The sequence below is a fragment of the Beta vulgaris genome, chromosome 3 (genome assembly GCF_026745355.1).
Source record: "Beta vulgaris subsp. vulgaris cultivar EL10 chromosome 3, EL10.2, whole genome shotgun sequence".
NCBI lineage: Eukaryota > Viridiplantae > Streptophyta > Magnoliopsida > Caryophyllales > Amaranthaceae > Beta > Beta vulgaris.
The window spans coordinates 34,110,047-34,128,362 of record NC_079204.1 but is presented as its reverse complement, the minus strand read 5'-3'; the positions used below and the strand labels follow the sequence as shown (position 1 = coordinate 34,128,362).

The 18,316-nt window shown below is 30.5% G+C and overlaps 1 protein-coding gene across 1 annotated transcript; it reads right to left on the bottom strand.

The window, feature by feature from the left end:
* Window positions 1-6,696: 6,696 nt before the first annotated feature.
* LOC130590798 (uncharacterized) lies at window positions 6,697-7,287 on the bottom strand. Its single transcript, XM_057393354.1, has one exon. It carries the CDS (start codon window positions 7,285-7,287, stop codon window positions 6,697-6,699), a length of 591 nt encoding a protein of 196 aa, XP_057249337.1.
* Between the last annotated feature and the right edge of the window lie 11,029 nt (window positions 7,288-18,316).

Here is an 18,316-nt window from a genome sequence, read left to right as displayed (position 1 = left end):
TAAGTCAAAGTCAAATTGATGATGTCTATGTTTGATGAGTGTTAAAATAATTGGGCTCACTTCAGGTAATTGCGAGATAGTTAACTTTATAAATGCTGGGTGGTTTAAATGTAGAGTATCTAAGGAGTTCTCCGTTTAGAAAGTAGTTTTAAACGTCAATGTGACCTAACCGACTATGCATATCACAATATATGTTTGATTGGTTTGAGTGAAATTTAGAGGTGGATCCCTGACGTACCCGTTTTTCAAAGAAATTGCAGATTTTACAGCTACAACCTTACACCACCATTCCTGATTCAACTAGGACGTCACAGTTTTTAGAAGTTGGTTTTGCTTGAGTTAGGTTTTCCTTTTCATCCCTTTGCTTTTTTGCTTCACCAAATTTTGCATATCAAACTATTTTCCACTTATTCATAATATAATCGAATTATAAATTCTCCTCGACTTTAGTCTAAATTTTTCTCTCTACAACCAAATTGAGGAGAAGGTGATATTACAACCATATTGAGAAGAAGGTGACATGAGGTAAATTGCATGTCTAAATTCATAATTGATTGAGTGAATCTCTACTAATTTTAGGTTTAAAAAGGCTCAATTATATAACCATCCTTTCAAAGACCAAGTTAGTTACCTTCTCAAGCATTCTAACATTTGCTTGAAATTGTTTGGCCTCTGAAGTTACCTTCTTAATTCACTTACAAGTTAGTTATCCTCTAAAGTTACCCTCATATCTCATTAACAAGTTACAAGGCATTGATCTCTTCTATAGTATTGAAATCTGAGATATATCAAGAAAAGTTCTTGACTTATCATTGGTGGTGTTTTAAAGGGTTAATGTAGGTTTACTTTCTTCTTTTGGTTTCATAGTGCCTCCTTTCTACATGATATTTTTTCATTTTATTTGAACTTGAAGGGTGTTGAGATATTAGTGTTATGCCTAAACATCACTTATAGCTCCATTTCAAAAAGACTTCAAAGGCACGCGAGAAACCTACAAGTTAACAACAAGTTCTAAATCAAAGTTGTTACCTTTTCAAATAAACTTAATTATGTATTCTCTTTACAAATGAAATTAACGAGTAAATAAATCGTGTTTGTACACCGTATTTCATTGGTTTGTATGATGTAACTAATACAACGTGTGTACTCAACGTCTGTTTGGAATACGTGCTAAATAGATATTTCACCACTTAAAGCTAACGGACTACAAATATCACAATTATACAATTATATCACAATTTCACCACTTAAGGCTAACGAACATTCCAGACGTGGCTCATTACCCATTCCAGCCATATCAAATGACGAATGTATGAGCAAATCACGAGTACTAACTTGCTTTTCTGGTCTATAACTGTTTCAACTGCATAAGTGTCTTCATCACTACACACTGACCAACTTCGAGCAATAATATTTCTATATTCGGTATGGTCTAATATCATGGCATTTTAGTAAATTTTATGACAAAAAGTAATATTAAAAAATTATGAGTTTTTTTTTAAAAAAAATCATATATTTTCATTTGGAGATAATTAGTTGAAAGAGAGCTGATGTCAGAGGCAGAGGGGAGACAGGGAACAATATTAGGAGACCACTAAGTATAAGTATAATATAAAGAAGAAAACATTTCAGTCTTAATTTTAGGGTGAACTTTATTAATTGAAAAAATAAAAACACAAATTAGGAGAAGACTTTCTACAATTTTGCAAAACCATAAAAGAGGTACCAACTCTTCATTTGCAGGGTTGATGCTTTGATGGTGTAGGCCAATTTAGACCATTAGTTCCTCTATGGCTAACTTGAATCATTTGAGATTTAGAGCGCAATTATATGAATTTTGGGTCAATTTTCAAAATAAAATTATGCCATCAAATATACCTTCACACTTTTGCATTAGTGCCCCATACTACAACACTTCTTTGGGGTTGAAAAATGGTTTCTTATTGTTAGTTTATTATGTTGTCTAACACATCTAACACAAGTATATATGATTTCAGAACAAATACAAGGTTTAAGATTGCAAGGGGGTTGTCAGTTGTTAACTTAATTAGATATTAGAATTGCACTTGAAATAAATAAACTTATTGATGTATTTTCTTTTGCAAATGAAAGTTATCAGGAAAAAAAAATCGTGCTTGCAAATCGTTATTAATTGATATGCTTAATGCACTTAATACACCTTCTGTATGTACCGTCTTTTCGGAATACGCGCTAAACAAATTTTTTACTACTCAATAATAGCAAACTACAAATATCACAATGATACTATTTTGTAAGAGAATTTGTAAAAATTCAAAAAATCATAAAACACGAGAGAGAAGGAAGGAAATGAAAAGGAAAAGGAGGCGGATAATGTTGTATTTGACGTTATAAACAAAAACATAACAACCAAGAAAGAGGGGAGGACAAAGAGAGAGGAGCACTTTCAAAGATCTTCCATAGTCGCAAAAACACATATCAGAAGAAGGATAGAGATCGAGAAACACACATATAGGAAGAAGGATAAAGATCAAGAGGTAGGAACGTAGGTTTGAGACTCTGATAGTTTAATGTATGCATCACACACGCACGCACGCACTCGCGCACACACACACGCGTGCGCACGCGCACACACACACCGCTAACAATATCTAATAGAGTAGAAAGCATCAAATATCTTTTTTTTTATAGAGAAAATTCAATATACTAATTATATTTAACTTAATTCGAATATCACAAATACAACATTCTTGGATCATTGCTGCCTATGAACAATGTGAACTGCTTTTCAAGATGTCAATCGAACATGTTAGTAGTTTATCGCCTAATGTAAGCATTCTTGCACTTAACACTTTTTCTTACTTTGCACACAATCTCATACTTGATTTAAGTGTACATTGATATAACTCCTTGACTCTTTGGATCCTCTTGCTAGGCCTTTACCAACATCTTTTGTGAACTAATGACAACAAGGTACTTGATCCAAATCACAATAACTGCATCAATTTTCAGAAATAGGGTGCTGCAGTGGGGAGCCTATTATCTACAGGAATAAATTATAGCTCCATTTCAAAAAGACTTCAAAGGCACGCGAGAAACCTACAAGTTAACAACAACTTCTAAATCAAAGTTGTTACCTTAGCTATTAGAATTGCACTTCAAATAAACTTAGTTATGTATTCTTTTTTCAAATGAAATTAACGAGTAAATATATCGTGTTTGCACACTGTACTTCATTGGTTTGCCTGATGCAACTAATACAACGTGCGTACTCAGCGTCTGTTTGAAAATACGTGCTAAATAGATATTTCACCACTTAAGACTAACGAACTCCAAATATCACAATTATACTATTTTGGGGCGCCGTGCGCGTAGGCGCGCGGGGCAACAACTAGTATAAAACAAAGTTGGAATCATATGATTCAAAAAAAAAAAAAAAAACAAAAAGAGTAGAAAAATAGGATAAAGGAAAGCTAGAAGTAGGAATGGCAATGGGTCATTGCCCATCTGGACCAGACCCATACCCATTTACTTTTTATAGAAAAGACTCAAATCCCCTGGATCTAGCGGGTCCACGGGTCCTACCTGGGTCCTAAATGGGTCCTTAGTTTTTAATTTTCATAACATTTTTTTAATCTATGTAATTAAAAAAATTTTCCCTAATATATATACAGATCCTGCATCCATGGTTAAAACATTATATAAACAAAATTTAAAAATTAACATATAAAATCTTAAAATGTTACAACTTATCAAGTTACAAGTCATAGATGGAGTTAAAACTACACTAATGAGTTCACAAAATCACAAGTCATAAAACCTTAGAGTTTAGGTATTTTTTTAATAAGTAAATGGGATTGCAGGTCGGGTCTGGACCACGTCTAGGGCCCGATATATGTGGACCCTAACCCGATACAAGCTCTATGAGACCCGGACCTAACCTGGACTAATTGGGTCTAAAATTTTTGGACTCATACCCTTATAAATGCGTCCGATCCTAGCGGGTCTGGATTGGGTCAAGGACCCATTGCCATCTCTAGTTAGAAGGGAATTGAGAACTAACTAAGGGTTTCACTGGAGATCGATTGCACCACTAATATGTTTATGAGATTGATTTCTAGAAATCGTGCATGTTATGGGACTCCAAATAATTTTATACACAACCAAAATAATTTTTTCGAATTTTCAGTGTTACCACATGTTAACCCTCGCTAATTACTAAAAGTCCAACTCTGTCATAGAGCTGTTAGTTTGGTTAATGATATGTTGGTTGAACTGAAACAACTAAAATTTGAATTGCATTAAACAAAAATGGGAGAAACTTTAACTGAAATCAACTGAAAAATGTTGAATTGAAACTAAAATATTATATAAATAAATAATCAAAACTGAACGTAACTGTAACTGAATTGAAACAAACTGTAACAGAATATAACTGTGAAAAACTAAAAAGTTGATCGATCAATTGAAATCAACTGAATATTGAACTGAATTAACTGAACTGATTCAAATGAATAGAAACTAAACTGAACTATAATCAGGTTAATTGAAACTGTTTTAAACTGATTTTAAATTGTGCCCGAGCATAATTCACATGTTACCCAATTTCATGATAGTATCCAATTCACATACAAATTTTATCATGATAATGTTTTATTGGTGTTGAATTTATGACATATAACTTGATTTCTTGGTAATTTTCAACTATGTCAAGTTTACTAATTCTATACTTCAAACTGAATTTACATTTTACCCAACTTTATGATCTAATCTCACATGAAAATTTATCATGATATTTTTATTATTAATATATGAATTTATGACATTGTAGCTATATATGATACTGTTACTTTTACCTTTTGCTATATATATAACATGTTAGTGGCAAAAGTTAATGTAGAAAAAACCAAAATAATTGGTCAACATTGATAGTTTAATTTCCCAAAATTAGAAACATAGACAAATAGAGCAACAACTGATTTTCTCCGTTTTAATTTACTCACTTTACTTTGGGGGAAAACCGAGTAGGAAGTATAAGAAAGTGAGAAAGAAACTGAACAATATTAAAAAAAACGAGTTAAAATAATGGAAAAAATGGAGACAGTGGATGTGACATGTTACCAATAATAGAAAAAGAGATCTTATAACCTTGACATACAACCCTTCTTCCGAAATAACCCCCACTTGTCACCCCTATCGCGGATAACCATAAAGTGATTGTCATTAAACATGACAGAATTAGAAACAGCGTTAACTTGGTTTGACTTTGGATGGATTTGGTGCCATTTAAGAAGGTGGTTGATGGCTTTTCAAAAGGATGTCCATTAGTTTTGTTGCACTATTCATGGGTTTTATTGCTAGTAGCAGACTATTAATAGGGTGCCAAACTACCTTATTTGTATAATCGAATTTAATGCCATCAACTACCTTGTTAAATGGCGTCAAACCCATCCAAAGTCAACCAAGTTATCGTCGTTTGTAATTTTGTCATGTTTGATGACAATTACAAATTTAAAATTATCTGCGATAGGGGTAAAAATGTGGGGTTTATTTGGTAAAAATGGCTATATGTCAGGGTTATCTAAGATAATATCTCATAACTTGAAAGATGTGAATTTAACTTGAAAATATGTGAATGTATTGCGAAAATAAGGGGTAATATGGATACATGATATTTCAATAACTTCCTCTGTAACGAAATAGATGTTACACTTTTCAAAACACACTTTTCGAGATAATTTTTTTGGAGAGGAGAGAGATAGAGAGAAAGAACAAAGGAGGCCCATGTAATAGGAGATTGTTGCCTAAAAAAAAGTATACTATCTATTTTATTACAACCATATTTAGAAAGTATAACATTTATTTTGTTACGGAGGAAGTACTTCACTAATAAGTTGAACGATGAATTAACTTTCTAAGAAATAACATATAACTTGAAAGATGTGAATGTATTATAATAATAATAGGTAATATCAATAGACATTTATTTATTGAAATTCAAAAGTCACGTTATTCAAAATTTACAAGTAGATACTACCTATTCAAAAAGTTAGAATTCATTGAATTACAACATAACTAGTTTTAGGACCCGTGCATAACGCACGGGTGTATTTATCGCTTTATAACATAATTAAATTAAGTCATATAATGAAGACGAAACGAATTTTAAAATTTCATGAATTGTACACGTAATTGTGGTAATGAGCACACAGTACAAATTAAAACAAAAGCGTTTAACTCAAACTATATGTTTGCAAATACTTCCTTGTAAACTACATTTGTTGTACTTGTACGCACACCGTGTTCTTTATCAAAGGGGAGGATCTTGAGACCTTTTTTGCTCGTAACTCTGGACACGACAACATAAAATTGACCATGGCTGAAAACAGGTATCGGGAGATACGGACCTACATGGGACAATGATTGTCCTTGACTTTTATTTATAGTCATAGCAAAACAAACCATTAAAGGAAATCGACGTCTCTGAAATCTGATAGGAAATTTAGTCGAGTCAGACGGGGTGAGTGTCATTCTTGGGATAAATACCTTTTCTCCGACATTACTTCCAGAAATAACAGTTGATTCAATAACACGATTGCCTAAATGTTTAACGACTAACCTCGTGCCATTACATAACCGAGATGTTTGATCAATATTCCTTAGCAGCATAACTGGCGCACCAATCTTTAATCGTATGCTATGATTAGGGAGACCAGATCATCTTATCGTATTGAGGAATTCAGTGGAGTATATTTCATGTACTCCGAAGTTACCCTCTTCTTTGCTTATAGCGTCTAAACTCAAATACACTTTCTCTTCTCCGTGAATGGTAGATAGAACATGATCATTGACTATCTCCACTATCTCATTCGTAGGCGCCAAAATTGCTCTTTCATGGAAATATTTAGCTTCCCAAATATGGTCATGTAGGTTTAGATAAGTGCTATCAACAATTGCTGAAATTGGATCGACGCCTGGATCTATAAGAATATCTTTTGCAACCTCAATTACGGCTTCGCCATCATTAGGACCTCCGGCCTTACCGTCTCCTACGCTTAGTATCCACTCTGAAAATTCTCGCAGTTCATCAGCAGAAGATGTAGAAGAACCTGATTGAAGTCTCATATTGCGAGTAAGTGTTAGGACCTTACACGAATCCCACAAGTAAGACGAATTAACTATAGCAAACACGATATCTTGCCTCGTTCCCTTTGGTACAATTGGTAATATCTGACATGGATCACCACCAAAAACAATAACTTTACCCCCAAACGGTCGATGCATGTTTCTCCTATCAACTAACCTCATTATGTCCCTCAAACTTCTATCAAGTGCTTCGAAACATACTTATGCATCATGGGCACTTCATCCCATATAATAAGTTTTGTCTTGATAAGAAGATCAGCTAAATACGACCCAGGACGAATTCCGACACATATAGAATTCTCAGTTACATTCAAAGGGATACCAAATCTCGAACGCGCCGTTCTTCCCCGTGGAAGGAGGAGAGAAGCAATTCCACTCGAAGCTACAGGCAATACAATTTCGCGCATCTTCCTTACTGCAGCACATAATGTCTTCCAGACATATGTTTTTCCGGTCCCTCCGTAGCCATAGATGAAAAACACACCTCCTTCTTGACTCGACATAACATCCATTACTCTCCAATAAATGATGGGTTTCTCATCAGTTAGACCCTTATACAATTTATCGTGTTCCAACGTCATTTCCTCTATGTCGTAAGAAAGCTCATCGGCAATAAGCTTTTTTGTCCTTCAAACATGATTAGTTCATCCGAAACGACATCTCACTAAATCTACGCAAGCTTCTGCCATTACTTTGGAGCATGGTTTCAATCTCCGCCAACTGCAAACGCTTCAATTTGATCGTCTGTTAACTGTAGTTCTGCGAAAAATAAATTTAAATTACACAGCAGTAGCTTATACTAAATATGCACATTTCTTAAGAAATATATAGTAACTATTATCAGGATGTGTTGGTAGTTGTGTACCTTTATTTTTTGAATACCATGTTGCTTGTACAAAATGTCATCAGATAGTAACTCTGTGCCAAACATCCTCCGGCTTCGACATACTCCTAGATAACAGTAACATGGAGAACAGATGTCTTAGGTAGTGCCTTGATTCTCTAAAACTCGCTTCCATGATTGCGTCAACATATTCCTTATCATAATAAAGTAATCCCCAGCTTCCTTGAAGGTAGGAGACACTATACCATCAAAGCTTTTTAATGTCTTCATAGCACGTCGCTCCTTTAACAAAGTTTAGCAACGTTCTAAGATAGAACTTCTCACCAGATCCTGGCGATGTGTGGTAGATTTGACCTATTGCAAAGCCTTTATTTCTTGGTGTCCACTCCCTCAACGCCTGTTTCCAAACAAATCTTGTAGGAAACTCCACATAACTAATCGCCCTGGCTTCTTCATATTTCTCATTACATTTCATCCAAGATAGGAATTTCGTATTGTCGATATGGGGTCTGTCTAGTACGGATTCTACGTCAGCATGGTCATTAAAACAGTTTTCTCTCCTGGTAGATGGAAACTTAGCCTCTCCACAGCAGGAGTTCGATAATGGATGTTGTTTCCAAAAATCCTCCAAATTGCCTCGCAAGCCAAAATGTATCGGCAATCATATTACATCTTTATCTCGTCGATTCTTTCCCTTCACCTTCTTTTGTTTATCTTGGTATGCCGTAGCAGTAACCCTATCATACCCCTTGTTTATATATTTAAACAGGTACTTAATTGATCTTGACTGGTTACACCACTCAACATTGATATGTGCTCGATATTTACGTAGCAATTTAGCATTATATGGAACAACATACCTATTGTCAAGATGAACTCCACCCTCATCAACTGTAGATCCATTATCTCTTGCCTGTAAACTGGATATCCTTCATCATCCACTTTAGTCGAATCAATAAACCTCATGGAAATGCTTACTGCATTGTTTGTCAACCATACACGGTGCATTTGTATTTGCTGCGCCACATGGACCGTGCATCATGAACTCAGTGACGGCTTGATATAGTTCTGGATCTTCGCCTTCATCAGGCAACTCGGTAGAAATAATCTTATCAATATCTGAAGCTACAGGGTACTTGTATTGTTGATGCATGAACAACAAAATATGCGCATGCGGCAAACCACGCTTTTGGAATTCTACTATATATACCACTGAAAATTGGAAATACAACAAAGTAGGGTTTAATAGTCATATTACAGACAAAACATAACTATACCAACAGAAAGGTAGTTCGGAAACTATAATAATAATAATATAAGTAAGGAAGATGTGTTACATACCAGCCCTAACACTGCCAAATATTTTAATTTTCGATCTTTCAAATCTCTTACCAGTTGGTTTAGTTTCATCTTAAAAAATCGGCAGACGATGTCCGACCTATCTTCTGGCCTGAGTCCCCTTTTCTTTACAAATCTAGTGATCTCTGGCCACTTAGGATTACACGTAAATGTTATGAATAAATTCAGATAACCCTACCATCTACAAATAGTCATCGCATCATGATAGTTTTCTCTCATATAGCTATGTCCTCCGGTGAATGAAGTCCACAATACTATACCACTTCCAGTTGAAGCTCCTTATGTTTCTCCTCTTTCGACAACCCCTCTTAAATTCTTCACATTCGCGGCTCTAAGGCTCTGTTGGTTATGTCTAAGAAAAGACAACCTTTAAGCTTCAATCATAGTGTAGGGATCTACTAAAAATTGTTGTAACAACTTGCGAGATAAGAGTATGGTGGCCGCTTCTAAAGTTCGATCTTGTATCCTATATGCAAAGAACTCACGCATAGTGAGTTTAAATCTTTTTCTCGTCGAACCGTCGGTCGGAGTCTTATCTCTATGCATAATATATATTCTAAAATCCATTCTTCTCATATGGAAATAACAGCTGATATTGCTTGCCAGATAAGAGTGATCAGAAATTTGCTATAATTTTCCACTCTTTGTTTCTATAATATATCTCTTTTATCAGCACTGTCAATATCTCCAACAATAAGTGCAACAACTTCTGATGCCATTGGAAAACTGTAAGTTCTTCCATCGATCTCTTGATTTCCAATAAGCCTTAATTTCAAATTATCACACGTGTTCGATGCAAACCTATCCCTAACCATTCTAAAAGTTTTAGCTAAAGGGTTATTTTGATCTATCATATCTTGTAGTTGTGCGACTAAGCGATCCTCGGACTTGTCAGATTTAATGGTACTGTGAAAACATTTATAAGAGAAATTGTTAATATGAAAAACAAAAATATTCAACTATAACAAATAAGCACAATTAGCTATGCAAAACAAATAGTAATGATGTACCTTGCAGCGGTTTTTCTATTCCTAACTTCATCCTCCGTATCGTATATGTAAAGTTGAAAAAACTTAGGTCGTGCACCATTAGGAGGCAACAAACTACCTATCAAGTGATGGTTTTGTCCTCCAATTTTGTAATTATACGGACCTTGTCCTCGAGTTGTAGGTGCAATAATTGTTCCACCCATGGATGTAAATGAATACATCATATTATATCCTCGTATGTTTTCAAGAGAGTGATTGCTTCTGTTATGTTTCTTCTTTAATAGGTCGTCAATAAGTTTTGGTGGATCTTTTAGTGGAGGTAGTTGAATCTTCCCTTGCATGCAACATAATGAGAAAGTCGGCTTATTTGTCTTGTTTTGTTTATTTACCCTCTCTTCAAACCACATTTCAGCCCCACAAAACTCACATATATATGTAGGGTCTCCTATATCGGAATAGCTATCTATTTAAAAAGAAACAAATGAATTAGTAAATTTTCAGCACATTATACAGCTTCAAGGTGCATATTTTAATTCCAAATTTGATAACACGTGCATATACACACCTGTAACAATCTCCATATCAACTATGATGTTGTCATTATTGTCATGTGTAACGCACTCATCTTGAATAGTAGCATCTAATTGAGCACAATTAGGTGATGTAATATTTTCATCTTTATGAACGTCATATTCAATAATACGTGTTAGATATGAAATAAAATGAATATAAAAATCTCTACATCAAAATACGCATACTTTATACATTATAACTCTCCTGTAACTGATCTGAGATTTATTGAACTTCGAACCACATGTCTCTTAGATCTAACTTGACTTTGTGATTGTGCCAAATCCAAAATATCTCCTGAAGACATCCACTTCCTATAATTGAATTTTTTTACAGCCATAATTTTCAACTTGAATATAACATAGAGACATATATATATATATATATTTATATATATATATATATATATTATATATATATAATATATATATATAATATATATATATATATATATATACACATATACCCCGAGTCTTTTGTCAAGCAATATGAGCTTTCTTTTATTTCTAGCAATTTGTGATGCCTTCTGTTTTTCTAAGACAAATTTTGTACAAAATGTCAGCATCAAATAATACAACTTTATATGACAAAAGATAAAATCAGATCACGTAGCTTATAATATTCAATTCTAAACTTATTTGAACCATACCACAATCAAAGGTAAAATATATATTGAAAATTTATACCGTTAATGACAACACTTGTAGGGGTATCATTTGAGCTATTTGTATTGTGTGGTGCTTCAACAGACGATGAAGACGATGGTGAATGTGCATATCATTGTAATAATTGAAGTAAAACATATAAATAACAACTATAAATCCATTATATACCTAATTGAAATTAACTTTGATAAATGAAAGAAAAAATACATATCAGTGTTATATTGGTAGTGGTTATTTATTACAAATTTTATAATTTACATTATAATCTTTTTTTTCCTTTGTTTATATTATTTTCGTGACGAACATGGATGCAAATCTATAATAAATATGCAATAAATTTTGTATATACGTCGTACATATACAATCAATGTATAATATAACGTACACGAATAACTAATAAAATATATCACAATTTATGTCGTAAAACATGCAAATCTACACATGGGTGGAAATACAATAAATATGGAATAAACTTATTCCTTGTAAAAGAGAAATATAATATATCATACACGAATAACTAATAATATATATCAAAATCTATATCGGATTATTTTAATATACACATATAACAAAAACTAATTTGTTAGGACCAATTTGACTTCTCAGTGGATAAACATATATGGCCCGATATATATATTTTTCTTAAAAAGTGGCCTAATTATTTCCTACCACTTTTTTATTAAGGCCCAAAATGATCAAGTCCAACAAAACATTAATTTGATTTTCCTTACTTTGACCTCTCATTTTCTTAATCCAACAACCAAAAATAAATATGTTGGAACTTTCCAACTTCTTTCATTTATCTCAAATTTCTCAAACTTTCTTCATTTCTCCATGATTTATTTCTTCATTTCCAACTTCACTTCTCTAAAAACTTTTCCTAATATACCGTTTCTCCTTTTTCATTTTTCGAAATACTCTCTACATCTATATACATGATTTCTTCTTCCAACTATAAATTTCACAAAGTTTAATTTTATTTCAAACATATACAACAATTTCGGATTTTTCGGAATGGATAATCTTCCAATTTCTATTTTCGACATGATTTGAGTGAAGATTATGGTTTGCATGTTGATTCTTTATCAAAGATTGCAAATTTTAGCCAACAAATACCTCAAATATGGCTTGAATGTCATAGATTCAAGATTTGGAGATGGTTTGCTTCACTATTTATCAAAAATTAGGTAATTTCTCATAAATTGTTTTGTTTTTTTAGAAGTTTCTTATTAATAATCTATAATAATAATATAAAAAATTTATAAATTGCACAATATATATGAAAGACTAAAAAGAGATTATTACAAAATAAGCTCTTTATACGACTTTTTTTTTTTGCAAATTCTTTGAAAAATATCATATTTTATATTATCGGAAATAATATTATATTTTAGAAATAACATTTCTTTGCATGTTAATATCTAATACAAATTTTTCATTGTTTCAGTTGCATGGAATTAGTAATAAATATGTATGAGTTGGTTTGATATTTATAGATATAAGGTAAGTTTTTTAGTGTTTTATCTACTTTTGTTGCTTATAATAATGAAATTGTCCATTATAAAAATTCACTGTTTTTATTTTTGGAATTTCAGATTCAGATATATTAATTTATAATTGTCCGAAATACATTAGATACTTTAAAAAAATTTATTTGCATGTAAAGAATCAGATAAAAATCTCACCTTTTGTTAGTTGCATGAAAAAAGTAACAAAATAAATTAAAAGGCTTGGTTTGATTTTTAACGATTGCTAACAACATGAAATTAATATACTTTTGTTGCTTATAATAATGAACGTGTCCATTATTAAAATTCACTGATTATTTTTTTTGCAATTTCAGATTCAAATATATTAATTTATAATTATTCGAAATACATGATATACTTTTAAAAATCATTTACATGTTAAAAATCTGATAAAAATCTCACCTTTTGTTAGTTGTATGAAAAAAGTAACAACATAAATTAAAATTCTTGGTTTGATTTTTAACGATTGTTAACATAATGAAATTAATCTACTTTTGTTGCTTATAATAATGAAATTGTCCATTATAAAATTTCACTCATTTTTTTTGCAATTTCAGATTCAAATATATTAATTTATAATTGTCAGAAATACATGATCATATACTTAAAAAAAATTTATTTATATGTTAAAAATCTGATAAAAATATCACCTTTTGTTAGTTGCATGAAAAAAGTAACAACATAAATTAAAAGGCTTGGTTTGATTTTAAGGATTAAGTTACTTTCTTTTTACTTTTTTTTATCTTTTTTTTCCTTATAAATGATAATATTGTAAAGTTTCAACAATTCACTTACTATGTAATAAGGCAATAAATAATAATTTTATTTGATAAAATTATTAATTATTTTACATAATTTGCAAAACGATTTACAATTATATAATGGAAATTTTCATGTATATATTATATATATATATATATATATATATATAGAGAGAGAGAGAGAGAGAGAGAGAGAGAGAGAGAGAGAGAGAGATTTTATATACATTTCATTATGAAAATTTTCATGTTTACATATATACAGATTTTATATACATTTTTTTTGTTGGCTTTCATATTTTAGAAGAAAATTATAAAATTTATAATGCTCAACTTTATGAATTTTTTCTAAATTATACAATTTTCATACTTTCTTCATTGTCTGATATATAAAGGATAGGTGGTAAAATTTGTTATAATTTATTTTACCAAATTCGTGCATATTTATTAAAAGGCATATGAGCCGAATAAAAGTTATAAATACAACAAATATATTCGTTTGAAATTTATGTATATATTAAATATGTCAATTTTTCAAATTTCATGTAACAAAATAACCAATAAAAAAAACTGTATATAACAATTTGTTATAATTTCCTTTCGATAATTCGTGCATATTTATCAAATTATAATAATCCGAGTAAATGTTATATTTACAATAAATACATTTGTTTGAAATTTATGTATATATTAAATATATCCATTTTTCAGTTGCATGTAATAAATAACCAATTAAAAAACCTTTTTTTTTATATATATAATAATTTAATCTATTATTTAATCTATATTTTTTTCTTATGAATTATAAAATCAAACTATTTGAATGCAATAAAAAATATAGTTGATTTCGGCATCATAGGATTTATAATTAGTTGTTTTTCCTTGTATTAAATTTGTTATATTAAAAAAAACTATCAAAGTGTACTATCATATACATGTCTAATTCTTTTGTTTTATTTGTGTTTTTATATACATAATTGAATAGATCTACAGAATATTTTGATTGCGTTAAAAAAAGTTAAGCTAACAAATAAAATCTTTCCTTCCTTCACTGCCATTCGAGTTAAGGTACGTTGTTTTTTTCTTTTTAGCATTAAATATTTTCTATTGAATTTGTAAAACTTACATAAAATTATGATATTCTATTTTGTTGATCTTTATATTAGATATGATATGAACTTAATAGAATATATGTAAATTTGTGTACATGATATGAACTTTATGTTTTGGTTGATGATATTTAAATAGACATATATAATATGTAGTGTGTACAATGAAGCAACTAACAAAACATGTTATTTTGTGTTCCTTTTTTTTTGTCAATATAACTGATGCTTAGGATAACTTGAAACTCATCTATATTTAAAATTAATTGTAAATGGCTAACCATATTCCTGAAATACACCTTGCATGTATATCATACCTTGCTATACAAATATAATAAGGAAATTCTTGTTATTACATTATTCACAAAAATACAAAATAAGAGGTAAAATGTGTATTAAATAAAACACCATTAGATATGTGTCGACTAAAGCACTTATTTGAGAAATGTCACTTAGGAATGTTTGAGAATGAATATGTTGTTATTGTTCAGTTTGGACATTACCTAAACAAAAAAAAAAAAAATAAGATCATGTTAGATGTAAATTGTAAACCATTGTCATCTACATAAAAATATTGTAATGTTTTTTAAAAAATATGCAACTCCGAAGTATAATAACAAAAAAACAAAATAGACTTACCATGTACAATTATTTGATTTTTGTTACGCTTTTGATATAATATGTACTTCCTGTTTGCTCTAGCTAATTTCTAATTGCCCTTTTCAGTAGTTCCTCTGTTCTTTATGATTGATATATCTACATTTTGATTTTCTTCCACTTGTTTTCCAAATCTTGGAACAATTATAAAATTAATTAGTTATATAATGACAAAGTATTATTAGAAAATAATTAAATTATATTACCATTTGAAATATCACTCATAGGATGTCTTTGACTTTTTAATTGATCTCGACTCCTTGTCAACAAAATGGAGCATTGTGTTTTACTTGAACATGTTAAGAAATTGTATTTTTATAAATAATAGTAGCACATATATAATTCCATATAATGTATGATATAGATTAGTATAACATAATTAACATGCGTATAGTATTTATTATATGTGCAATGTATTATTTAATGAATTTCTTATGGTTTTACAATATTTTGAATTTTATTAATAAGATCTTCATATTATACATTTTACATGTCAAACTGCACTAAGAATTACAAATCAACAAACTCTCAAGTTATTCAGACATAAAAATATTTTGCGGATATTTGAGGTGAGCATCTACATTCTTATAAATTATACTCATTTATTATAATGCTTTATTGATTTAGAAAATGTCCATCTAAATCGTTTAAAATAAGCTTTAAATGTTCAAATTTGATATTCCACCTAAAGCTTATATTTTTATTGTAATAAGTAGTTATTGTAATTTTTTTTATATTAGTTAGAATGTAATAATTTTATTCATTGTATTTATTCGAAATTAGGTGGAATATCAAATTTGAATATGTAGAAAGTTTATAAAATGATTTGAGGACAACATACCTATATGCTCTCCACTTTGATTTGAATCTCATGCTCTTTTCGTATATTTCATTGTTGCTACGTTTGAATTTTCATTTTCCTTAGCCATCTCGTATTTCCAAGTACTTCGAATTATTTAGACAAAAAAATACTCTTAAGTATATTCATATGTTTTTAAAAGAATATTAGCAACCATTTTGGTGTTTATAGCAATAGGTAGTATTTATATGATTGGACAATATATTTATTTTTGAATAGAAAATATCGACAACCTGATTGTAGGCTTAATTTAAGTTGTCACATATTATATAGCAACAATTAGGGTAAATTGTGATTTATGCCTTTACAAAATAGATTTTATAAAACTTCTTTCAAAAAATTGTATCAAATCATAAACTGAATCCATAATATGCATATATTACATTATATATTGCATAATACCTTGTGTAACTTGCCTACTATTACAGTTGTTATTGTAAAATGGAAACAACATCAGTTTAAAATTAATGATATATATAATAATTATAATATAGACATGCCGTATGTGTTTTTTTTTTACATATATATAATTTGATTACTCTTAAAAATAGCATAAAAATCGATATTTATTAACGTAGTAATATACACAAATAGTCAATTTATAAGTAATAGAACGTTAACTCTTAAAAAAAATCGAGTAATAGAATTTTCTAAGACACAAAATAAATCATTTATTAACGAACTATATAAGAAAATCAAAATATATGTAATATACTTGCAAGATATATTATACCATGATAAAAAAAAGTCAATGATTAACTTATACACGTATAATAGTTTCTATAAATAAAGAGTAGTGAGATATAAACTATATATGATTCCCATACATATGACACCTACACATTCAAATTATTTATTACATGCGTATTACTCATCTATCTGATGAATCTGATGCATTATTTATATAACAATTAAAATGTAAAATAACATTTCTTACAATAAACTATTTCTTTAAGCGATTAATTTTCCTACTTGCACGTCACTTAAATAAAAACTTGTTATGAAAAGTATGCATGTATCTTACTATTACACTAAAAATATTCACAACTGCCTTCATTTGAACTTGATCTTAGATTGGTGGTATTTGGTTAGTGAAAGTGGTGGTTGTTCAATCTAATTGAACCGGTTTGATACAAACGTTTATGTTCTCTTTCTTTGTTCTTGTTTCTTTCTTTGAATGCTCTTGAATACTTAATCAATATGTATCATTTGGTATCAGAGCTGTAAGTTGATTAAGAGCATTCTAATTCATCCCTTAAACACATTAAACACACACAACAAACCCAAACACAATCCCCCCTAAAACCGAACCTATTCTAAGCCCAAACACACTTCTTTTCTTTCTTTCTAGCCTATTCTTGTTGAGGTTGAATCAATCATGAGTGGAGGTGAAGAAAATCAGTTTAGAAGAGGTATGAATGTGCATGAGCAAGGATGGTGGGATTGGAGAATCAAATGGCCACTTTGAGTGAGCAAATGACCAATTTGATGACTGTGGTAAGAGAAGGGTATAGAGGGCCTTTAAGGAGGGATAATGTGGAGGATGAAGGTGTAGCTTATGATAGTAGTGAGGAGGTTCTTTCTGAATCTTCAAGAACTAGGAGAAAACCACAAAAGAAAGATGATTTTAGAGACATAAAACTAGAAGTTCCAAGTTTGATGGAAACCTAATCCGGATGTGTTCTTAGAATGGATGTCAGGTGTGATCGAATTTTTGAGCTTAAGGAGTATGATGATGCTAAGGCTTTCAAGATTGCAGTAGCTAAACTAAAGGGGTATGCATCCCTTTGGTGGGAAATGTGTTTTAGCTAGGAATAGAAAACAAAAGCCTAAACTTAAGAGTTGGAGTAAGCTT

What these genes read in the sequence shown, in the direction of transcription:
- LOC130590798 (XM_057393354.1), bottom strand. Translation starts at nt 7,287, where the DNA reads ATGAGGTTAGTTGATAGGAGAAACATGCATCGACCGTTTGGGGGTAAA.